The sequence below is a fragment of the Lichtheimia ornata genome, assembly GCF_029851405.1.
Source record: "Lichtheimia ornata isolate CBS 291.66 chromosome Unknown scaffold00012, whole genome shotgun sequence".
Taxonomy (NCBI): Eukaryota; Fungi; Mucoromycota; class Mucoromycetes; order Mucorales; family Lichtheimiaceae; genus Lichtheimia; species Lichtheimia ornata.
In genome coordinates, this window is record NW_026695332.1 from 225,269 (window position 1) to 250,112 (window position 24,844).

General features: G+C 43.6%; 8 protein-coding genes across 8 annotated transcripts; 5 read left to right on the top strand and 3 right to left on the bottom strand.

Annotated features, from left to right (window-relative positions):
* Positions 1-179: 179 nt before the first annotated feature.
* O0I10_003622 (uncharacterized protein) lies at positions 180-2,277 on the top strand (the record flags this gene model as incomplete). The annotated part of the gene is made up of 4 exons (XM_058483690.1): positions 180-207; positions 268-1,466; positions 1,526-1,913; positions 1,970-2,277. The coding sequence occupies 4 exons, from the start codon at positions 180-182 to the stop codon at positions 2,275-2,277; spliced, it is 1,923 nt and encodes a 640-aa protein (XP_058345488.1).
* Positions 2,278-2,290: 13 nt separating this feature from the next.
* O0I10_003623 (uncharacterized protein) lies at positions 2,291-3,163 on the bottom strand (the record flags this gene model as incomplete). The annotated part of the gene is made up of 7 exons (XM_058483691.1): positions 2,291-2,347; positions 2,417-2,506; positions 2,563-2,675; positions 2,732-2,813; positions 2,894-2,950; positions 3,021-3,101; positions 3,158-3,163. The coding sequence occupies 7 exons, from the start codon at positions 3,161-3,163 to the stop codon at positions 2,291-2,293; spliced, it is 486 nt and encodes a 161-aa protein (XP_058345489.1).
* Positions 3,164-3,616: 453 nt separating this feature from the next.
* Positions 3,617-4,645, top strand: O0I10_003624 (uncharacterized protein; the record flags this gene model as incomplete). The annotated part of the gene is made up of 1 exon (XM_058483692.1): positions 3,617-4,645. The coding sequence occupies one exon, from the start codon at positions 3,617-3,619 to the stop codon at positions 4,643-4,645; it is 1,029 nt and encodes a 342-aa protein (XP_058345490.1).
* Positions 4,646-5,237: 592 nt separating this feature from the next.
* O0I10_003625 (uncharacterized protein) lies at positions 5,238-7,609 on the bottom strand (the record flags this gene model as incomplete). The annotated part of the gene is made up of 8 exons (XM_058483693.1): positions 5,238-5,575; positions 5,639-5,713; positions 5,771-6,048; positions 6,123-6,448; positions 6,513-6,552; positions 6,617-7,301; positions 7,367-7,538; positions 7,604-7,609. The coding sequence occupies 8 exons, from the start codon at positions 7,607-7,609 to the stop codon at positions 5,238-5,240; spliced, it is 1,920 nt and encodes a 639-aa protein (XP_058345491.1).
* A 1,156-nt stretch (positions 7,610-8,765) lies between these two features.
* O0I10_003626 (uncharacterized protein) lies at positions 8,766-8,999 on the bottom strand (the record flags this gene model as incomplete). Its single annotated transcript, XM_058483694.1, has 1 exon — positions 8,766-8,999. One exon carries the CDS (start codon positions 8,997-8,999, stop codon positions 8,766-8,768), a length of 234 nt encoding a protein of 77 aa, XP_058345492.1.
* A 410-nt stretch (positions 9,000-9,409) lies between these two features.
* O0I10_003627 (uncharacterized protein) lies at positions 9,410-10,597 on the top strand (the record flags this gene model as incomplete). The annotated part of the gene is made up of 1 exon (XM_058483695.1): positions 9,410-10,597. The coding sequence occupies one exon, from the start codon at positions 9,410-9,412 to the stop codon at positions 10,595-10,597; it is 1,188 nt and encodes a 395-aa protein (XP_058345493.1).
* Positions 10,598-11,425: 828 nt separating this feature from the next.
* On the top strand, positions 11,426-13,435 carry O0I10_003628 (uncharacterized protein; the record flags this gene model as incomplete). Its single annotated transcript, XM_058483696.1, has 7 exons — positions 11,426-11,623; positions 11,688-12,262; positions 12,321-12,352; positions 12,408-12,526; positions 12,591-12,709; positions 12,771-13,139; positions 13,183-13,435. The coding sequence occupies 7 exons, from the start codon at positions 11,426-11,428 to the stop codon at positions 13,433-13,435; spliced, it is 1,665 nt and encodes a 554-aa protein (XP_058345494.1).
* Positions 13,436-19,522: 6,087 nt separating this feature from the next.
* On the top strand, positions 19,523-19,855 carry O0I10_003629 (uncharacterized protein; the record flags this gene model as incomplete). The annotated part of the gene is made up of 1 exon (XM_058483697.1): positions 19,523-19,855. The coding sequence occupies one exon, from the start codon at positions 19,523-19,525 to the stop codon at positions 19,853-19,855; it is 333 nt and encodes a 110-aa protein (XP_058345495.1).
* Between the last annotated feature and the right edge of the window lie 4,989 nt (positions 19,856-24,844).

Consider the following 24,844-nt stretch of genomic DNA (forward strand, 5'->3'; position numbering starts at 1 on the left):
GACCACTTTTGTAAATATTTGTACAACAAGTCACTGATTCGAATAAACTTGGCAGTGGAGGTGTTTCATTCAAGATGCTCAATTCAAGTTCAACAATGCATGTTTCTTGGCGGACTTGGCATTGATAACAGTGGACACAGCTTTTCCCCGCCCCTGAATTTTGATTTGATTCATCTCTTATGGCCCGTCAAAGAACACCGTGTATAGGTAATTATCATCTTCATATGTATCAAAAGCATTCGAATGACTAATATCTATTATACTAAGAATGCAGAAAGCGACGCCGGAAATGCACTTGGCATTTGAACTCGATCGTGTGCTTGCGATGTTCACAACGTGGAATCAGGTGTGTTCCGATTGACGATCTCGACTCGGATAGCGAGGACAAGCGCTCTGAGGATGGCGACCAAGAGCTTGAACACTATACAACTGAAATTCAGCAATTGAGGAGGTCCGTGCAGGCGTTGGAGGCTACACTGCGGGATATCAGATACAGCCATGGCAACCAATTATCCTCACCAATGGCGACATCAAATGACAATGAACCCACCTGGCAACTCAGTGTCATTAATGGAAACTTGCGTCTCGAGACACCCATCAAAAGCATGGAGGAACTCTATCAATTCAGTCAAGCATCCATACGATACTTATCACCTTTTCATCATCTCTTTCTCAAAAAGTCATTCATATTTGAATGCAATACCTCTCACATCCTCGCTGAAACGCTCCACTTGACAGCGCGTATTCAAATGGCACGACGTAGTAGTAGCACCAACGCATCACCATTACGATTACTTCAATCACCCAACAATCATATCAACTATGGACCCATCATTGATGACCTTGTCAACATTTATATGCGTACTCCCAATTGTCCTTTGGCACCAGTTATACATATCCCAACCCTTCGACAATACTACAACACCCTTGAGGATCCATTTTCATCACCGATCATTATGGGCATATGCGTTAATGTCATGTCAAGCTCTGGAAGCTACACACATCTATCAGCTGAAGAACGGCGGCAATTGGCCGACTTCTTTTTTGAAAAGTGCCACGATTTGCTATTTGATATCTTTGATGATCCCACCAAACGACTCGACACATTGACCACAATTTCACTACTGTATCATTACCTCACACTCGTCAGATTATGGCTATCAGAAGCCCGCCGATTAGCCACCCTTGCCCATCTCATAGTCAAGGACATTTTATCATCCGGCTTGGATAAGCAGTTGAGTGATGTGGAACAGGTGATGCTTCAGCGTCAACGCATGTTATCCGACTACATGCTTTACAACTTCACTATCTTGATCGATGGTCATACGAAGAGTCCTTTTGAAATCACACCCTTTTCAATGCACCTACACGTTCTCGATGATGAAGATGAAGCCGTCAAAAGCAGCATTCGCACCATCAATCACGTATTTCGGCTATGTCGTTCCCAATATTTCTTAACGATTGTTGTATGTACATCTTGAAGCATCATGCATTGCCGATCATGGATACTTACGTTGTTATGCAGGAACAAATTAAAAACATGTCAATGGATCGGAAAGCCGAGGTGAATCTCCATGTTTTCCTTCGATTTGAAACTATCATGCGAGAATGGTGGGCAACATTACCTGATGATTTGCGAGTTTGTGAAGATCCGTATTCAGTCGATGCATCCACCTTTGTACAAACGCTTGATGATCAGCAGAATATCGGAGCATTTGGCATGATGCATGGTATCACCATGATGGTACACGCTCTATTACTCAGCTCACAACCTTCCATGGAGACCGATGGCGTAACGAGTGACTTTTTGACCATACTACGCAAACAGGCGCTACTCAATGCCACGAGATCATGTGACATCCTACTCGCACTTATCAAGAATTCCTTGTTTTATCTCAAAGATGCCGATCCATGTAAGCCTAAAGTATTCAACGCTTCACAATCCTCATGATCTAATCACCATTTCCAGTATCCTTTGTAGCGTTGGGGCATATCATGTATGCACTCTCATGCATCAGCAACTGTCCAGAGGCTAAAATACAGCAGCAGACGCAAGCCAACTTTGACGAAATCGTCAAGCAGCTTTTATCACATCTCCCGGTCGATCATCATATCCCTTCCTCAATATCACCTATTCCCTCCGCCATCCAAACGCGACAAGCATCACCAACATTAGCCATCTATGATAGATACGCTCTTCCAGGTTACGCGCTGATGTCTGATGTCATGCGGATATCCCTTGATCAACTGAAATCACTTTTTCAATGCCCTTCTTAAGACCAATGTTGCTTTACTTTTCCTTTTTGAACTCGACTTCTATTTCATTGATACCAACTGGTTCCTCAGACTAAAATAAAAAAGCTATATGAGTCTCATGCTTTTGTGTACATTATATACGCATCATGAATGAACGTACCTTTTCATCATAATCAGCCCAATCACCCTCTTCGAAATCAATGTCCTCGAATGGAGTACCCGTTTCAGTGCCTTCTGCACTCCAAGGGCCCTATTCCACCATCTTAATAACTGCCATTTACCTTAAGTATCCTATTTTTCACTTACCTTGGGAGCAAAGTCAACCAATTCAAGACCACGACAATCAAATACAGCGATCTTTTGAAGCTTGCGATTTTGTTCAGCACTGTAAGCTTGGATCGGGACACTGGTGTCAAATTCTAATTGCCGATAACGATTAACATCCACCATGTGTCAATGACATGCTTGAACTTACGTGCGCTCGACTCTCGTTTGCAAAATTTGCATCGCATTACAAGGTTGGCAGTACCACGTGATCCAGACATGTCAACGGTATCCTAGGAGAAAAAAAGGACCCATCCTCCAGGGTCAGTCAGCCGAATCAACTTGATCACCCTTCCCTTTTTTCCCTACTCACTTCAGGGTTGAATGAAATCCAATTCTCGTCAGTCTCACGGCAGCTACCACATTGAATCTTTGAAGGCATCCATATGAGTGAGTTATTATTATCGGTGCACCACTCTCAACGCGTTGGGGAAACATACCTTGAAATACCATTCGAAACCTTCCATGGGCTTCAGATTGGTCACATTCTCGAGATCAGCTTTCAAGTAGAGTCCCAATTTCTAATGAGGCGTTAAGGCAAGCTTGTATTGGGAAGGATAAAGAAATGGCAACTTACAACCATAATGCGTGTTTTGTAAAAGAATGAAGAGAACCAAGCTGAAATCAAATGCAGATAATCCCACCATCTATCTCCTCCCCCAAGCTGCACCGTCACGGCTGATGACATTTGCATTGATAGCTTTTAAAGATGTATTTCCCCCATATGATCATGTTGGCTTATGAATAAAAGAAGGCTAAGATTGTTGCTATAACTATTTAAGCTATGGGATTGCGCAAGGCGATCTTGGTTACCAATCTGCATTTTCCCTCCCAAAGTTCCAGCATAGAAGAACACCTGAAAGGACATGGCAATACGGATGTAGTATACCTTGTAGAGTGGTCTCAGCCCATGAATGATGATGGATTGGATGGAATGGTTTCAGTGACAAATTAATGCTCCCGATTCCGAGGGGACTGAAAAGCAGCGCAGCGTCTTTGCATTCCTTCCTTGCCACCTTTTTTCCTTCTACGCTACATGTTCAGCAAACGGCTCCTATCGACCATTGGACGACGCACCATTCGATACAAAGCACGTCGAGATCCAGTACAAATACGATTTGCAGAGCCGCCTGTTCATTATGCTGGTCCTGTTGCATTCGGTCTAACGGCTTGTGCCGGTGCTTTTGTTGTCTCTGCTGTAATCTACGATCGTAATCAGGTGTCGTTTTGGGAGCGGTTGCGACAATTTGGAGGCATGCGAGGAGGTGGGCCGTATTCACGTACCGTTACTATGGATGATTACATTGCCGAGCGACAAGTGTGGATGCAAGAAAAATGGGAACGTTTACGACGTCGCGTGGAGCAACTCGACTTTTTGCCACAGGATCTTGTACGAGCTTATGTCATGGTGGAAGAGAAGATCCTGTCACTTTCAGAGGCTGAAAAGACATTATGGTCATTGATTGGGATCAACGTGGCAATATTTGGATGCTGGCAAATACCTCGATTGATGCCATTCATGATGAAGTGGTTTACACACAACCCAGCAGTACCAGGACGGTCGATCACCATGATCACAAGCGTATTCTCACATCAAGAAGGATTCCATCTTGCACTCAATATGGTTGGTCTCTATTCCTTTGGTATGGTCATTCATCAGCATATGGGAAGGGAGCAATTTGTGGCATCTTACCTAGCCACTGGTATTGGAGCCAATGTGGTCAGCCATGTGCTCAGTCTTGCGACACGACGTTTTCGACCCGTGATGCCAGGTTTAGGTGCCAGTGGTGCCATCTATGGATTGTTGGCTGGTACAGCAGTCCTATATCCTCATTCAAGCGTATCGTTGATCTTCCTCCCTTTTATTCCAATCAAGATGGGTTATGCTCTCCCCGCCATGATGGGTTTTGATCTCGCTGGTATCCTGCTAGGTTGGCGTCGCTTCGATCATTATGCTCATTTGGCTGGTGCATCCATTGGTCTCGCGTATATGACTTATGGTGAAAAGTATCTCTGGAGACCCCTTGTTCAAGATGTCCATCAGATTAGAAAAAATCGTAGCTAAGACTATAGCAAACAATAGTCTTCTTCCATTTGCACGTGTAAAATAGATTCTCATTTTCATTTTCGTTATGTAAAAAAAGTTGTCAAAAAAATGTTGCTCGGTTTATAGTGCCGTTGTCCCGTTATAAGCTCAAGGATTGTTCCTTGGCGAGACCCCGGTGTGAAGACGAACAGTCTTTTCTCAGAAGCTGTGTTGAACAGAAGGCAACGGGCTCCGATAGAATCGAAAGCCAATACAAACGTCCAAGCTTAATGAACTTCATTGGGTGAAGTCCAATCGGTTGCCGGGAGCTTTCAGCCATACCTGCAGTCGGAGGTCACTATACAACTTGTGGGTGGTCTTTGGTATGTTCTTTCTTCATTGAATGCTTCCCCTTTTGATACTTTCATAATTGGATATCCATGCTGGGGGTGATCAACAATAATGAATGTTTATTGGGAGGCCATTAATAATCAAGTCATTGCGTGAAAGCATTACTCTTGTATCATAGTCAAATAGTATAGCAATGTATTTTCCCCGATCATGATTGTAAAAAGTGTTACTATGTCTTTAGTATTCTGAATAGGCAGTATTGTAAAACGCAATGGAGCATCTACTTTTGCAAGTGAAGCAAAAGCACAGTGGCAGAGTAAGGTTCAAAGGTGTATGTGAAAGAAGTGAGCGTATCCATGTTGAAAGTGGATTCCTTGACCGTCACAGTGGACTTGTCCTTTGTGTTCTCATCATCGAGGCTGCTGCCAGTAATAACACGAGCTACACCTTGGCTATGGATAGCGGCATTCTTTAAGTTGAAGCTGACTTTCTCGGCCTCTGAACCGGTGTTGACCATCTTGACAAAGATTTGCGCAGTCTCCTTCTTTGATCCCACCACCCAATATAAAGGACCAAATTCACCATCGGAATGATCGACTTGGAGAATGGTATCAGCACCTATGATTGTAATTGAGTTATTATGTGATGATCATTGCTTACATTAATAATGGCTGCACTTACGATTGATGCTCCATTGTTGGAATACATGGTAGCTTGGAGTCAACCAAACTGCTTCGGTATCAAAATGGATCATGTCTATGTACAACGCAATGAGCTCATATCATTCATTGGATTTATGATAAAAACACTAACCAGGGTTCCATTGTTCGTGGCCAACGCGTTTCATAGTGGGTGCATATGCAATCATTTTGACAAGATCAGAATTGCGTTCAAGGCCCGTCATGAAAACAGCATCTGCTAGAGCAGCTTCAAGATTAGCGGATGAATTGCCACAGCAGCCTTTAACATTGGTTCCGAATTCGCCGACAAAGATGCCTGTGCCATTTCTAGGATAGTTGTCGTAGTGGTCATAGTTGCCAATCATTGCTTTGGTATCCAAGTAGTAGTGATCATCGTAGATGTCCCATGGTCTGCAACAACAAAAAAAAATTGTTAACGCAGCTGCTACAATAAGATGTTGATCCATGCCAATCCTTTAACTTACCTTGAACTCTGCTCAGCGGTTTCAATGATGGTGACATTGGGATAAGCCTTTGTGATAGCGTCGTAAAAGGTCTTGTATCGGTAGTCATAGGTAGTTGAGAACCAATCTTCGTTGCCAATCTCAATGTATTTGATGTCGAATGGTTCAGGGTGCCCGTGTGATGCACGCAATGATCCCCACTTGGTGTCTTTTGATCCGGTCAAATATTCAAGCTCATCCAGCACCTCATCCACGTATGGGCCAAGATCCTCTTCAGCAACGCTTGATCCATCGAGGGAATAACCAGCATAAACATCAAGGATGGGTTCCATTCCCATATCCTCGCACTATTTTCATAAAAATATTAGACACATATACCACTTTGGTTAAAAGCCATTTAGTAGTGCTTACCATGTACATGTAATCAAGAAGACCTTGACCATTGGTGTTCCTATCAATGTAAATGAAATCATGTCAACATCTCTCAAGCTATGACTCTTTTCAATTATACCTACCAATAAGTCCAGTCACCAAGTCGACCTACTCGGTCTTCAAGAGGACCAATTGTTTGCTGAAACTTCCAACGCTGAGGAATGGATACGCCTTCCAAGTTGTTACCACCTGGGAATCGGAAAAAGCTTGGATTCAAATCATTTAATGCCTTGCCAATATCTTGCCGTAAGCCATTTTCACGATCGGCAAACGTTTCACCAAACAAGGAAAAGACTTGGAAATAGATGGAGGAGCCAACAGCATCTTCTGAATCGACCGAGACAACAAAACGGTTATCAACGCTTGTGGATGAGATTTTGGGTTTGAGTGTCACACTGAATTGTTGAAAATCTGAAGACAGCTTGCCCTCGGGGGTAGCCGATGCCAGGACTGTGCCATCATTGGTTTGCAATGATACGTTGACTTTCCCACTATAACCGTTGGCCTTGGCAAAGAATGATGCAGTGTATGTCTCATCAGGCTGCGCGCGCACGCCCCACCATCCTTCATTGGCCACACCAGCTGGCGTCTTCACCGAAGACACATCTAAACGCAGGCTGTTCTTGTTGGCATCATTCAAGCCGACCGAGTCATCAAGCGCAATTTTTGCTCCATCACCAACAGCACTCCAAAATTCTGTCGATGGATCTTTGGTGCCTGAATCATCCTTTTGGAAATTCCAGTTACGTAGCATTTGGCCATACATTCCTGAAGGGTGGATTTCTGTTAGTGCACACGATGCATTATAACGAAGGCACATCCTCAATACTTACCACCATCGCCACAACGATTAATGTCTTCATACATCAAACCATATAGGATAGGCGAGCTTGCGTTACCAGGAACGTCATTACGAATAGTCAACGAAAGGGCATTGGCCGATTGGATGAACGTGGACGAAAGCAAGAAAGCGGTAGCCACAGCTGAGAGACTTGCAGAAAGCAACTACATAAGATTCGCCATCAACATCCTATCCAATCGAGAAGCGGATATAAAAGTCATCAAGTTACCTTCATTGGAGAGTATCTTTTATGATTCGAGTCGCTTTGTTGTCGTTTTTGAATGCTGCTTTATATGAATGCGATATTCCCATGATGTTGTCAGCTCTAGTAATCCGACATCTTGCAAGCTGATCTAAATTGCATAAACGCATATACGTCCATAATCCCGAGCTGCCAACCGGGGATAATGATGGTATCAAAATGGCAATAAGGTCGACTAATTTCTCCATTGAGGAAGTCCTGTACACCAAATCTTGTTCCAGCCGGGGAAATATGGACATTTATTGGATTGGTGATACATCTCTAAGATGGTCCCCCTTCTACACTGCTGCAGGTTGCTTGTTTGAATGTGCGTTGAACCATCCCAATCCATGAATCCTTGTTGTATGCTAGTACCATGCGGCTGAGTAGTAGTATTCGAATCTCCAGCTGCAATGTCTCGTTGTAAAGATGATTTCATCACGTAATGGTGTGAAATATTGATGGTGTCACTGATTTCCTTCATGTGAACGCGCTATTTCTCCTGGTCGCACCGACATCAACAAGAATTAATGTTGTAAGAGGGAGGTTGAGAATGCGTTGTCGAAGAATCAATTACGTGTTGAAGAAAACGCTCCTGCACACCGGATCAACTTGATTGTCATTATGACGTGGAACATCCAAAGTCATCTTGTCCTTGGTGATGCGTCTTTGTACGCTACCCATGAGATCGGCAATATCGGTTGGAGGTGTCAAATGGTCCAAAATGGAACAGCATTGCCGACGCGGTTGATAACGTAGGTGTTGACATGTCACTTTGCGTATGGAATTGCTGGCGAAACATAAATAAGCAACAATAAGGTGATAAATCGATGCGTCGACCTCATGAATAAAGCCTCCCAAAGTAGTGCCATGCCTTGTGTTGTGAGCAAGCATCCGAATCATACATCAAAGCTCGCATTCTTGTCATCAATATAGCCACCCTATGCTTCATTCCATGGCTCCTGAAAACTTGCTGTAACGAATACCTTGCAGTTGGCTCATGCAATACATCAAATACATCCATCGCGTCGTGAAGGAGGTCCACCGTACATTCTCTGGAAGCCTGAGATTCCTGCTGGTCCTTTGAAATGCCCATCGTGCCCGGTTTTCAGCAAGACAAATAGCGTGATTCGCTGCATTGTAGTCGTCTTTATGCTGCTTCAGTAACGCGTACGCGATCTGTAGTCATCGAGTCAAAGTAGGGTCCACGGCGATATTCGTTCATGCTGGCTGTCGATTTGGCAATCGCATCGCTAGTTCCTCGTGTATCCATGCCCGATTGTTGCTTCATTGCCTCGGTATTAGCCGTAAGGTAGAGTGAAAGACGACGAACAACAAAAGTGTGAGATTGTCGGAGCGAAACAAGGGGTACAGCCACTATCATGCGCACAACACGAAACTTGAGAACTAGTATGCAGACACTATCCACCCAATGATGTATCAATTTACACCGTTGTTGTCATTTCTTTTCGTTAGCAATTGTGATGCATGCAAATAAATAACAATATGATGCACGAGGACAATACTTTGGAGATGGATCGGGTCGTGTGCAGCAGCGTTGTTGACACGTATCCTCATATGGACTTGCAGTTACCCCGATTTATGCATGGGAGCCATGGCAACCGTGACATGGTTTTTTATGGGTTTCATTTTGACACGGGCACCCTGACCGAAAAAGTCATGGGCACCTTATCCAGGCAAGATGAGTCTCCGACAAGCTTATAAAATGGCCTCCTGTTTCATAAAAAATTTCATTGTTTCCCACTTCTCATTCTCTCTCATCCTCTCACTCCCATGTCAAACTATACTATTACTATATCATGTGGCTCTGAAGCCAATACTGGGTTGGAAAATGTCGTGAAAGAGGCAATGCCTGCTCCTCACTCGACCTCTTATAACCAAAAACCAGCATCATCATCTATACAAAACACTGCAAAAGCTGCTATACCACAGCTGCGTGTCCACATGGGAAAAGCCTTACATGGGTCAAACACCCACATGGCACCCGTAAATAACACTGCTAAGAATGCCCGGCTAAATAAAGTCAAAGGCAATACAAAACAGCTGTCAAACGCTTGTGCATATAGCACCCAAAGCAATACAGTGAAAAATCATCCAGTTAAAAAGAACACTGGCAATAACAATATACGCAGTGACATCGCTCAAAGCAATCATAATGTAAAATCCTATCCCAAACATACAACTACCACTCCCATTATCACTCCTCCTACTTCTCCTACTCCTCCTGCACCTGCTACTGACACCAAAGAGACAGCATGTAGCCTTGGGTTACTAAAACAATATATCACTGATGCTGCTAAACAAGAACCATGTTTCAAAAGCCTTGTCCGTGCGCTACTATTTGAACAAATCACTGAACAGCTACCGGCTCTCCAAGTAAAAAACCGTGGATGTTGGCAACCATCAAAAGCTGTTCACCGTACGGTGTTCCACTTTGCCTTGGAGTTCGAATACACGATGCAAGCCTTTGGCCTTAATGCAGAACAACATTGGAAACGCTATCTACCTTTGTGTATGGATGCTTCACAAAAATCCTGGTTCAAGTCAAAATTGGAATCTCAAAATTGTACCTGGAAAGAGGTGGTTTGCATGCTCCGTGATTTACTGGTGCCTCCGCAGGACACGTATCAAGGCTGCTACAACTTTATCCATAACACCAAGCAACAGCAAAACGAGCGTCTCATTGATTTTATGGCACGGTGGCGTGAAGGATACGTTAGCAGTGGCATTTACTATGCTGCTGCTGGCAGCGATTATGAAGCAGGTCTCGCTAATGCTTTTGTTAAAGCTATGTTACCAGTACATCAAGCAAAGTTGGGAGAGCTATTACAAAGGAGAGGACTGAAAAGCATTCCTCCGAACATTGAAGATACATTGGAGCTATTGGCTGCACTTGATCTCCAAGTCAATGATCAAAGACACTCAAACGAACCCCCAAACAAGCGACCACGAAGGAGTTAGTCATTTACCTTGATCATAATAATAAATTACTTGGCTTACCACTACCTACAGTATAGTAATGGTCTTACAATGAGCTTACACGTTTACCCAACCGCGTTGTAATCTTGTAGAGTTCCTCTTTACCGAATCCTGCAACCCTTTGTTTTATCCATATTTACAATAAGAGACAATCTCTGTAATAGGCTGCCCTGGAACAATGTTCAGGGCGGTGAACACGTATCATTTCCTCCTACATTTGCGCCCTCCCATTCAAGATTTGTATAATGAAATGTGGCGTCTTTATTAGAACAAAGTTGATCAGCGTGCCTGAGAGCACCTTGTGTGGAAGATTCAAGTTTGAGATGTGCAATACCATAATCAAGATTTAGCTTACGGTGTTCATAGATTTGTAGGGCAGTGGCTGACCTAATTAATCTCCACTCCTTCCACTCCCACTTTATTTACTCTTCCTCCCATTCTCAACCGTTGGTGCATTCAAGTACACACAGCTACCAGCTGCAAACCATTGTCCTGCTTCAACCCATCATGTCAACCCTGCAACACTCTCGATCCGATTGTCTTTGACTGAATGGCGACTCCATGGCGTGTAAGATCCTTGTCGTCACTCTTCTACAACACACGCTCTTGCGCGCTTCCCTGCCACGACCAATCGGAACAGCATTCATTCCAGCAATTGCTATTTGCAAGCTTTACTTCATCGTATCCAACAGCGTTCTCTATTTGCAGCAACTTGCCTTACAGCCTATTTTCACGTGAGCACCACATAGCCATTGTATAGAAGCAGCTTTATTTACGTGTAGCAACTTGCTTTGATACATACAGATCCCTATGGATGATGCCTTATCAACAATCAAATACAACGCAATACAAGCATTCTTCACCTGGTTGAGCGGCACACTCTGCAAAGTACATCCTTTACTATCACCGAGCCATTGCACTTTTGCATTCGATACCCTGGTTTCTCTGAGAAGGTCAAGCTTGGCTGTTGTCCAATTAGGTCAATTAGGCTTCAATAGACGCTGGCATGTAAGTATTCAATCATGTTTTTGTGGTATTCATTCATTGCATATTAATGTAATATTTATCATAGGTCAACATCTTTTTCCCACATATGGATGACCCCATGGATAATACATATGTAAAGATGTTTATCAACCATGTGTTCCTCCCTGCCCTTTCGCAAGAGGCTCGGTTCGACAGAATGAATTTCGGGGCATCATATACAGCAGACCAGGAGTTGTTTCGGAACCAAATGGGCCATATATATCCACATGCATCCTTAGTGGAAGAGGAGCACCTTGAAGACCTGGTGGAGCGTATGCGTGTGATCATCAATGGCACTCCAACTTTGGCACGCTTTCGAGGATTCTTTTTTGATACCTGGTGCCGAGGTATCAAAAATGCATACACCTACAGAGAATCAGAAGCCCGTGATCCTGAAATGGAGGCGTTACGACGTTCAGTGCGTGATATCGAATGGGAGTTCATTGACAAAGCGAATTCCTATATCGACTTCGCAATTGAGGCGCTCCCTGGCCACTCCTACAATGCACCATCGTTTATGGGTTTACCTATGGGTTATGCCTACGATATATCCAAGACCTTACGACAGGCTTTCTTCTTTAATCCTGGTCGTGGCAATCGCATTGCTTGCCATGTTTCGCGGTATGTCTTTGCTTACATGCATTCAAACTTATACATTCATTCTAATCCTATTATATAGCAATGACCCATTCCTTCATTTTGAGCACCTAGGTGGTTGGGCTGCTCATGTGGCAAATGATGAAGCTCCCAATCCTTGGTTGCGTAGCAATGCAAGTGTATGGAAAACACAAGACACGCTTCTACGAGTATAAGCCTGGCAACGATCGTCCTGGTGTATCAGTAGATGCTGAGCGCATTTACAACAACACCATCAATGGTTTTGCTGTAAGTTTTCATCATACCATCAATAGTATTCCTATATTAATTTTGCTATCCTTTCATCTGCCAGGCATTTTGCAACCATACTTTGGGTGCAATGCCAGCATACCATGATGGCATTCGCATCGAGGTCCGCATCACCTTGGAATCACTTGAGTACTATGATGACTTTATCCAGGAGATAATGACGTAGGTTGCTTGCTCTATACATGCTTATGATATATTGCTCATTGTATTATTCTACATATAGTGATTACATCGATCAGGAAAACTCCATCTATTGGATAAAAACATCATCAATATACTCTGTATGGCGTGCCCTTTTTCAAGGACTGAAGTGGGGCATCGACAACATGGATGAAGGGTCTAACCGGCATCACCTCTCCTTTGCTCGTCGTGCCTCAGTAGCATGCTATCTCGCCAGCCATGTTTCGGGTTGGTTTTCACGACCAGATAACAACCATGATGGATGGCGTCAAGTATATGCAATCTTGCATAGACATCGGGCTCCTGGATCCAACATAAGAGCAACATTCCAAGTGGAGGACTCAATCTCTCAAGAGCTGAATCCCAATGGTCATGATGCAGATGAATGTCCTATTATCCAAGGTCACTTTTGGTAAGTGTAGCTCTTTTACTTTGAAATTCTTTCTAATGCAAAGTTCCTTGCCAGCAGACCAAGACCATCTCCCTCTTGCTCAGGATCAGCAAGATCTTCAAGGTCAGCATGATCAGCAAGGTCAAGATGATGATAAATCGCAAGGTGTTTGCGTTGACAGCTTTCAACAAGCTGTCCAGATCTTGCGAAGATGTTGCCATACTCATTCCTTGAGATTGAGCGGTACCTTGGTGCCACACAAGTTCACAACCATACATCACGTGCTCCGAGGATACGAGCCATCGATTCTCAATTAGCAATTGCTGCACCCATGGTACAATTAACTGAATTATCCCAACAGTAAGTACCATTTTTATTCCTATCATGTCTTATCCATTTGCTAATGGTTTATGTGCTTGCTATGTAATTTACTAGGGATCAGGAGGCTGCAAACCTCATGGTGACCGATGTGGTGTCATAGGAGCAATCAAGACCACTAAAGAAATAGTAGTCAGATGTGCGTAATAAACTATACAAGCAATTCTCGGTTTCAAGAATGCACAAAGAATGGAAAATGACCAAGAAAGAGATAGACCAACAGTCGGATGGAAAAGGAAACATATCATATGGCTTTTCAATCATCGTATCCGATTTGTAACGGTTATGATGGAGGGATTCAATCAAGTGCAGTGACGAGAAACCCTGGAATGTTGCTTTGGTTACTTGTGTGTCGTCACCAAGAATGATGAATCATATCACGTGGATACGGTTGAGGATGATGAGGCATTGGAAGGGATTGACGAGAGTGCTTTTGTTTTCAAAGAATGGTGTTTTACAGCCATGGGTGGTATTGGGAAACTCAAGTCAAGCTATGAAGCAACGGTTGAGGGTCATGGATAAAGGATGTTTATGACAGCAGCAACGAAGAAAGCAATGATACAAATGGAGCCAAAGATGCAGAGGGGTGTGTTTGTGTAACTTGAGTCATTCAAAACAGACGATGCATGATACTTGTACACCATTTAGGAATAATGCCATCTAATAGCCCATTCCTCCCATTCACCTTTGTTGCCTAAACCAGTGCATACGAACGATTGTCCTGCTCCAGCACATCATCTCCATCATTCAACTTTTTTATTTGAGCTAACATGGTACTAAGGCAATGGCTGTTGTTGGATCATCATTATCATGTAACGTGTAAAATGACACACACCCTTTTGCTATACGTGAGGATTATTTCTTTTATTTACATGTACGTATTGTCTATCGTGAGGGTGATGATGATGATGATGGGTGAGTAGTGTGTTTGGGTGGATGGTGTGTATAGGGGTAGTAATTGAGTGGCCTCAGTGTAATAGCAGTAGGGGATTTAAACTTGGGGGACAACAGCTCCACGACTTGAGACAACGCTTCCCTTTCTCTTTGTCGCTCGTCTGCTTTTATCGCTTCACGACATTCAAATCAAGGTAATGTATTGTAAGAGAGTCCTCTTGTTGGCTGTGACGTATTAATATAGTTGTGAGCGTGCATTGTCAGGGAGTGAGCCATGTCCAAGTGCTAAGGAATGAGCGTGGTGGGTGGTTGGTTGTTGCCATGGCGACATCGTTGCTGCCTCTTGTTCGTTGCTATTCTTGCTCTACGCTTGGTATCAACAGGTACATTCAGAGCTCAATGTTGCAGCCGAACTGGTTCCATTGACGTGTTAGCTTGTATATGGGGCAAGTTTGGTTTCAAGGCCTTGGCTCGTTTGGCGTTTTGTTTCGGCTCAACCACACTACTACACCATCATTTTCGGTTTCCAGTAACCAACAACAAAGGGTTTTTTTTGTGTATATGGAAAAGGCAAGCGCAATGAAACAAACAATGAAAAAGGCGTTTATTGTATATGTGTGCTAATGATGAATTGAAATAGGCTTCTTTGGTCAGGCAATGCAACTTGGGGCATCATCATCATCCCTTTGTGTTCAAGTCCCAGCCTGTATCAAGTGGTCGCTGCGTCGCTCTGCACTAGCCAAGTGTGCTGGAAAAGCTTCTTGAAACACGTCCAGGGCTCTATAGGCCTGAGTTGAGTGTTGATGAGTCGATGACGATGGGTTTTTGGAAGAGCATGGTCACCGTGTTGAGGTAAAAGGGGATTTGCAACAACTTGTGAATGTGTTGACATCGGTGCCAACCAACACGCACTTCTCGTGATAGGCTCGTTCTTTCCCTTGAGGATTTCTTTTCAAGAGGTGGGAAATGATTGGAAGGATTGGATTGGGGAGCATTCTTTCTTTGGAGAGGATGAATGAGGACAACTATGAGCCTGGACTCTACGTAAGTGAATTCTTCCTTCCATGGATCGAACTGGCCTCGTGCAGTGCTTTCTCAAGAACAAGGGATCGCCCGACGTTGCTCGTATGGTGGTTCCTTCTGATTTGCTTTCTTCCTTAGAGAGGATCGCCTAGCGGTATACCAAATCGTCATCATTCTGGTACCAGATGGTCTAACTTGCCTGCTTTCTTATTTATAGAGACGACGATTACGATGATTACCACATTCACAACAATGACGATTACGATGATCACCACATCCACAACAATGACTGACCATCTCATTCACAACGATGACAATGATAACGACAACGAGATTTAAAAGGAAGCCTGCAAGATCCCATTCTCTTCAACTTGTGTGTTTTTGGATGTTGGTGTGACGGATAAGATTGACGACTGGTGGCGAGTACGAATGATGACGGAGGACGACTACAACGATGGTGGTGGCAATGTACAGTAGCAAGATAGCTAGATGAAATAAAGCATTGTTTATTTATTACACGCTTGTTGGAGGTTGCTAGCTTGTGGATTACATACTATTGGTTCGAAGATGGAATAATAAAGGTGGTCCGGTTATCGGTCATGCAAGAAGTATATGGCTTTTGTGATACAATAAGGAGGAGTGGGATGAGCTTGAGAAGAGAAAAAAGTGAAGTGATCGCTCCATTGAGTTGATTATTGGTGGGTTTACATATACAAATTGGTTTATGCAGCTCGACCTTCTCCCACATGCAAATGTGATATGGAACCATTATTGTCATACATATACCTTGACACATCTTCATGGTTCGATGTTGTTTCACTTACGTACCTTCACAAAAGGCAGCATCATGATCATCCATTTGTGTAGCAACCTGTCAAGGACGTGTTTGTGTAACCACCACGTGCCATTGCAGTGAAGGATGACAGCCCGCATGTGATGAAGCAGCCCGGAATGAAAAGATCGGCTTCCGAGACCTCACCCCAACATCCCACAAACCATGCATAATATCAGTAAAACAATCTTTCCATGTAGGTGCAATTTTATCCTAAGCATATAAATACCCCCACATCAAATAAAGAACCAAGAGTGATCTTCCCAAGTTTTGTGTGTGCCTTTGTGTGTGCCTTGCCGGCTAGTGTGTGTGTTTCTATTCGAAGGAGTATATACCCATATTCCCATTCTATTTCCCATCATTGTGCAATCCTATCATACATCATCTCTGTTTCCTCCCCTGTTCCATATCATATCTTTCCCCTCATTGTATCTCTTTACGTGTGTATTTGTTGAGACCTTTCGAGTCATCCCTAGTAGCAGTTGTGCACCAAAGGGTGCTTGATAGTAGATAGATGACTTTGTACATGGACACCTCGACTCATATGGCAGGGTATACACATTCAGGCCTTGCTGCTGGGCACGTTCCGTTTCCTTTATTTCACCATTTCACTCAGCTCTTCATCTTTCCGTTAATGCAGCCGACACCATCCACTAGGAAAAAGCAACTCCATCACGCTTACGGCGGGCATAGGTAAAACATACAGGTGCCTGTATCTCTAAACTTTACAATCAAACGTGGGTTTTTTATGAGAACAAACCTGCTCGGCTTGGCCAACAGCACCTTGTATGCAAGTTTCATGTTCATCGTGGCCAATCCCAGATTTCGCAATGTCTCATCAGCCAAACTGGATCTGGGGGTCGACCTCTTCGACGACGACGACCAAAAAATATTTTTTTGGGCTGTTTGCGACATTGAGCGCGAAACTTTCACACAAGGCACTGTTGGCCAAGCCGAGCCCATTGCTCTAATAAAAACCCCATGTTTCATTGTAAAGTTTGGAGATACAGGCACCTTTACGTTTGTAAGCGTGATGCTATAAGAAGAGCGGTCTTTGTTCATTGTCAAGTAGGTGGACCCTGGCAGAGCAAAAGATGCAGAGGGTCGTGTTGTGTAACACAGCTACGTTTGCATGACTGGAAGGATTGATGGATTATACTTTATGGTCTATCCACAATAGTCCATATATTGCGCGCTATCAGCCATTTCCTCACAATCAGCGTTGTTGCAAAATCCACTGCATGTGAACGTTTCTCCTGCTCCAGCCGAGCATTTCCATCATTCAAGTTTCTTGATCCGAGCCAATTTGACTGAGCAACGCTTGAACAGCAAACATGAAAATTAATGAATCGCAGGCCCTGCGAATGTCTCCGTCTTTCAAACTTTTGGACGCTCCCATTCCGAATTTTCAAATGAAGTATGAAGTTTTTATTAGAAAAATGTTGATCAGCATGCTCAGAGCACCCTTCTGACCAATTTTCAAGTTGGAAGTGGGCAACTTCGGGGCGGTGGGCCGTCCGCTCTTTTGTTCCCCACATCCACCATTTGGGTCGCCCCGCATTTTAAATCTTCATGATGAAGTCTGCGACTTTTAAATGAATGAAGTTGATCAGCATGTTGCAGCGAACCTTCTGACAAAGTTTCAGGTTCGAAATGGGGAATCCCAAGGTAATGCATACTATTTCCATAAAACATGAATCTGGCGCTGACCTCCATTTCCGACTTACGTAGTAAACCCACATTATACCCTCCCATTCCAAATTTTCAAATGAAACATCATGTCTTTTTTAGATCAACGTGATCAGCATGTCCAAGAGCATCTTGTGTGAAAGTTTGTGGTTTGAGATGGGAAATCTCAGTATCAAGTTTTGATGCCTACAGTGTACATGCATTTATACAAGAGGTGTCCGATCTATATGATTTCCACTTCTTTCACTCAACTTCTTCCCTCTTCCCCCATTCTCAACTGTTGCCCCATCCAAGTATACAACTACCACTTACGAACGATTGTCCTGCTTCAACCCATCATGTCAATCTTACGAATGCCTTGTTCCGATTGCCTCTGAGTGAATAGCAAGTCCATGGCGTCTTCACCCCACTACAACACCCGCGTTTCTTGACACTTTGCGTTCTCTTGTACATTCGTCTACCACGATCAATCGTAGCAGCATTCATTGCAAGGCCTTTACTCCATTGTCTCAAGCAGCATTCTTTAGTTGCAGCAACTCGCCTTTCAGCCTTTTCACGTGAACAGCAGATAGCCATCATATAGAAGCAGCTTTGTTTACGTGTAGCAACTTGCCTAAATACATACGACTTCTTATGGATATGAACATGGATCTCAAGGTTGATTTGATACATGGGATGGAAGGAATGAATCGATTGGCCGGTTTGGTTCGCTTGGTCCACTTTAGTTAAGTGATGTCTGGTTTGGCTGACACCACAACTACGTCGCAATGCAAGCAAGTTTCAGCTGCTGATTGAGCTGCGATGGAAAGTGACCCGCAAGAGAGGGACCAAGGGCTGATGGGAAAGGAAACATGTCGGCAGCATTCTCTGGGGCTTCTTCCTACCAACGTATTGGATTTGGGATTTGGAGTGGTTATGATGGATGGATTAAACCGATGCAATGATGAGAATCATGGTGATCACTTGTGGGGTTGTCAGCAGGAAGGATGGATCATATCACGTGTACACGGCTGATGATGATGATGGATTGGATCGAATTGACGAAAGGTGTTGTACACACATGGATGATGATATTGGAGTACTCAATTCAATGCATGCACCAACTATTTTGCAATCACAAATGAAGGATGGCTATCACCGCAACTACCTAGAAGAATACAATGATGTATGATCCACCTGTATCTTATTCAATTTGCAATGTCGTCCCTTATCACATCTTCTTGATAAACATCCACCCTACCATGCTTTTCATTGAATGTATTCAACACAATGTCTGGGGTATCGTACTATCAGCTCATGTGTGCAAGATGTGGACCCTTTAGCTGTTTGTGGAGTGAAAGATGGATTGGGAATCTAAAGGTCGAATCATTTTACGTAGAAGCCGTCATTTCACCCTCATGCGGGAGCGGGAACATTCACGCTTGGATGATGCGACAATGAAGAAGATGCCAGCGACTTCTCTTTGAAAGGAAGATTTTACATAGATATCCCTGAACAACGTCTTACTTCATAGAACGTGAGCATAGCAAGTCATTTGGTGATGTCCATTGTTGGGGGATGATGGAGATCGCCACCTTATCTATCATCAATGATCCTGGTTTATTCATGCACACTCAATCAGGCCAAGGAGGGTGTGGGTGACCAACGCAACGGGGTATCCACGCACGTTTCCAAGACCAGTCGCAAACGTTCTCGGATTCATAGCAACAACAACAATACGCTCGATTCGAACACGACTCGAGTTCCATGGCAACAGAGCAACTACCGTTTCAGATCAAACGTCTATTGTTACCTGCTTTCGCTTACATCTCTTATCTGGACCCATCGTCGTGACAATCCATTTCAAAAGCTTTCTGCCGATCAATCAACGTACACCACTCACGATCAAACACCCAATCGTCCAACAACACAATCACCATAGACACTTTTTGCAACACACCATATATGCACATAGGAAGAATAGAGCAGTTATTATAAGACAATCTCTTTTAATGATAATAAAACTAAACTAGCTAGCATGTGGCTGTTGGTTTCCTTGAGCCAAAGCTCCAAGTACTGACAGAGATGACCGCGCGAAGGTCGCCACACATCCATCTCCTCCTCTTCACAAGGGGCACCTTCGACAAGTATCATAGAGGAGATTGCAAACAGCGAACCGCTTACAACCAAAAGAGTTTACACCAAACAGCCACCATTCCCATCCAAGGAAGCCTATGGCTGGAGACTGTAGGTAGGGTACCAACATATCCACAACAGGGGACAGTGAGCCTGCGAGGACAAGAGGAAAAGAGACTGCTGCGGATTCTCGTGCTCTTTTTATTCCTTTCAAGCGGCGTTTGAACAACATGCTCGGTTATGACATCCTTGTTCCCTTGACCTCGTTGCGTGCACCTAGTCGGCCTCTTTGTGTGTTCTGGATATTGGGTGACGAGGGGATTGACGACTGCTGACGAGCACGAGTACGAGTACCAATCGTGACGGACGAGGAAGATGATGCTGGTGGCAATGTAGCAAGATAGCTAGATGGATTAAAGCATTGTTTATTTATTTATTACACGCTTGGAGTTTGCTACCTTGTGGATTACATGATATTGCTTTGAAGATAGAATAATCGAAGTGGTCCGGTTATCGGTCATGCAAGAAGTATATGGCTTTTGTGATACAATAAGGAGGAGTGGGACGACCTTGAGAAGAGAAAAAGTGAAGTGATCGCTAAATTGAGTTGATTACTGGTGGGTTTACATATACAAATTGGTTTTTGCAGCTCGACCTTCTCCCACATGCAAATGTGATATGGAACCATTATTGTCATACACATACCTTGACACACCTTCATGGTTCGATGTTGTTTCACTTACGTACCTTCACAAAAGGCAGTCATCATGATCATGCATGTGTGCAGCAACCTGTCAAGGACGTGTTTGTGTAACCACCACGTGTCATTTCACTCAGCTCTTCATCTTTCCGTTAATGCAGCCGACACCATCCACTAGGAAAAAGCAACTCCATCACGCTTACGGCGGGCATATGTAAAACATAAAGGCGCCTGTGTCTCTAAACTTTACAATGAAACGTGGGGTCTTTAATAGAACCATGTTGCTCGGCGGGGTGAAAGCGATCTTGTGTCAAACTATGAAGTCCATCGTGGCCAATCCCAGATTTCGCAATGTCGCTACCAGCCAAACTGGATCCGGGGGTCGACCTCTTCGACGACGACGACCAAAAAATATTTTTTGGGCTAGTTGCGACGTTGAACGTGAAACTTTCACACAAGGTGCTGTTGGCCAAGCCGAGCCCATTGCTCTAATAAAAACCCCACGTTTGATTGTAAAGTTTGGAGATACAGGCACCTTTATGTTTGTAAGCGTGATGCTATATGAAGAGCGGTCTTTGTTCATTGTCAAGTAGGTGGACCCTGGCAGAGCAAAAGATGCAGAAGGACCTCTTTGGGTAACTCAGCTAAAAAGTCAGGACTTCAGGGACAATGCATGACAGGTACGCAACCCTCACTTTTATGTCATACATTGGCAGCTAATAGCCAGTTTTGTGCATTCCCAACTTTTGTGCATTCTATTGTAAGTGGACGATGCTCCTGCTCCAGACATTCATTTCCATGATTAAAGTAGCTTGATCCGAGCTGATTTGGTTGAGTTACGCTCACACAAGATTACATCGGTTGAGCTACATCGAGCGTGCTTTATGTCCAGAGTGATGTAATCTCTCTTTGACCGCAGCTCAGTCAAATCAGCTCGGATCAACCTACTTTAATCATGGAAATGAATGTCTAGAGCAAGCATCGTGCAGTGGATCTCGCAACAATGATGATTGGATAAAAGTGGCCGTTAGCTAACACTCTAAACTTTACAATGAAACGTGGGGTCTTTAATAGAACCATGTTGCTCGGCGGGGTGAAAGCGATCTTGTGTCAAACTATGAAGTCCATCGTGGCCAATCCCAGATTTCGCAATGTCGCTACCAGCCAAACTGGATCCGGGGGTCGACCTCTTCGACGACGACGACCAAAAAATATTTTTTGGGCTAGTTGCGACGTTGAACGTGAAACTTTCACACAAGGTGCTGTTGGCCAAGCCGAGCCCATTGCTCTAATAAAAACCCCACGTTTGATTGTAAAGTTTGGAGATACAGGCACCTTTATGTTTGTAAGCGTGATGCTATATGAAGAGCGGTCTTTGTTCATTGTCAAGTAGGTGGACCCTGGCAGAGCAAAAGATGCAGAAGGACCTCTTTGGGTAACTCAGCTAAAAAGTCAGGACTTCAGGGACAATGCATGACAGGTACGCAACCCTCACTTTTATGTCATACATTGGCAGCTAATAGCCAGTTTTGTGCATTCCCAACTTTTGTGCATTCTATTGTAAGTGGATGATGCTCCTGCTCCAGACACTCATTTCCATGATAAAAGTAGCTTGATCCGAGCTGATTTGGTTGAGTTACGCTCACACAAGATTACATCGGTTGAGCTACATCGAGCGTGCTTTATGTCCAGAGTGATGTAATTCCCCTTGACCGCAGCTCAGTCAAATCAGCTCGATCAACCTACTTTAATCATGGAAATGAATGTCTAGAGCAGGAGCATCGTTCCCATGCAGTGGATCTCGCAACAATGATGATTGGATAAAAGTGGCCGTTAGCTAGCAATACATGCCTGTTCCTAGATGATCCATAAAGTAATTATACATTGACCCTTTCATTCATGCAAACGTAGCTGTGTTACACAACACGACCCTCTGCATCTTTTGCTCTGCCAGGGTCCACCTACTTGACAATGAACAAAGACCACTCTTCATATAGCATCACGCTTACAAATATAAAGGTGCCTGTATCTCCAAACTTTACAATCAAACGTGGGGTTTTTATTAGAGCAATGGGCTTGGCTTGGCCAACAGCACCTTGTGTGGAAGTTTCACGTTCAACGTCGCAACTAGCCCAAAAAATATTTTTTTGGTCGTCGTCGAAAAAAATTCAGGAGGTAGACCCCCCGATCCAGTTTGGCTGGTAGCGACATTGCGAAATCTGGGATTGGCCACGATGGACTTCATAGTTTGACACAAGATCGCTTTCACCCCGCCGTTACCCCACGTTTCATTGTAAAGTTTAGAGACACAGGCGCCTTTATGTTTTACATATGCTGTAAGCGTGATGCTATATGAAAAGAGTTCTTTGTTCATTGTAAAGTAGTAGGACTACAATAGAGCCAAAGATGCAGAGGGACGTGTTGTGTAACTTGAGTCAGTCAGCACAGGCGATGCATGATACTTGTACACTAATTAGGAATTGTTCAAACTGCCAGCTAATAGCCCATTACTCCCATTCACCTTTGTTGCTCAATACAATGTATCTGAACGATTGTCCTGCTCCAGCCCATCATACCCATCCTTAAACTTCCTTGATCCAAGGGGATTTGATTGAACAACACTCAAACAAAGGAATGACATTAAAGATTAAAGTTCAACCAATTTTAATTTCCATTTCTTCCACTCCCAACTTCTTCCCTCTTGCTCCCATTCTCAACTGTTGCCCCATTCAAGTACAACTACCACCTACGAACGATTGTCCTGCTTCAACACATCATGTCAACCCTACGAATGCCTTGATCCGATTGTCTTTGACTGAATGGCAAGTCCATGGCGTGTGCACAACCTTCTTGTCACTCTACTACAACACACGCGTTTCTTGATACCACACCTTCTCTTGTACACTCATCTGCCACAACCAAACGTAACAGCATCGATTCCAACAGTTGTTATTAGCAAGCTCTTTACTCCATTGCTTCAAACGGCATTCACAACGTTGTCACTCTACTACAACACACGCTCTTGCACATTACCACCACCAAACGTAACAGCAGCTGCTATTAGCAAGGTCTCCACTCCGCGGTCTTCGAGTTACTTGCAGCAACCTGCGTTACAGCCTTTTTTACGTGAACAGCAGACAGCCATTACATAGAAGCAGCTTTATTCACGTGTAGCAATTTGCTTTAATACATACGAATTCCTATGGATATGGATATGGATCTGAATATTGTTTGGTACATGGGATGGAAGGAATGGATGTATACAGTGAGTGGAAAGAGGGTTTTTGTTCTTTTGTATTCGTTGTCAACTTGACCTTGATGCTATCATTGTGGATGATTGGTGTACCCATTTATCGCACTTTACAGTCAATGCCATGGTAACTATAATCATCATCCTTTGTGTAACCTGTCAACCATCACCCAGCTTCATGTTTTGACGCGCTAAATGCGTCTAATTCACCACCTCATGTCATCTATTCACCTTTGTAAAGTGTAGGCCAAGGATAGAGAGCTTGCCACATCGATGTATCTCTCCCATTGGAGCAATCCATTGTACCTCTCAACACCGTGTCCTTTTACATATCTCATTAGAATAACGTGCATTAAAGAATTACTTTAGCGAATATCAGATTGTGTTGCTGGCCCACCGCTTCTATGTTTGTAACTGTAAGAGATCTTCCTTCTTTTGAGTTGGATCTCATAGTGTGTAGGCGTTGGATGCATTGTATTATAGAAAGGTAGTTTGAAGAAGTATACTACTTCATAGATGCTGTGATAAAGGAAAATGAGAGGAAGCGAAAGGGTCTGATTGATTCATTGTGTCTTGAACAAAGGCCGCGTTCGAGGATAGAATCACCCCGACCTTTTCGTGATTAGATCTAGATCTTCTTTAAGGTACATAGTAATACACGTTCCTCTTGTGATTTAGATCTTGTAACATGCATAGTTATTTTATTGATATGCGACGAGAGATGCTATTTGTAATCCATGACATATTCCATTTAGGAATGTAAGAGATATCCTGTGGTATACCACTAGAGCATGCGCAAGTTTATTTTATTGCAAGCGATAAGACAATTCGACAAGGGTTCCATA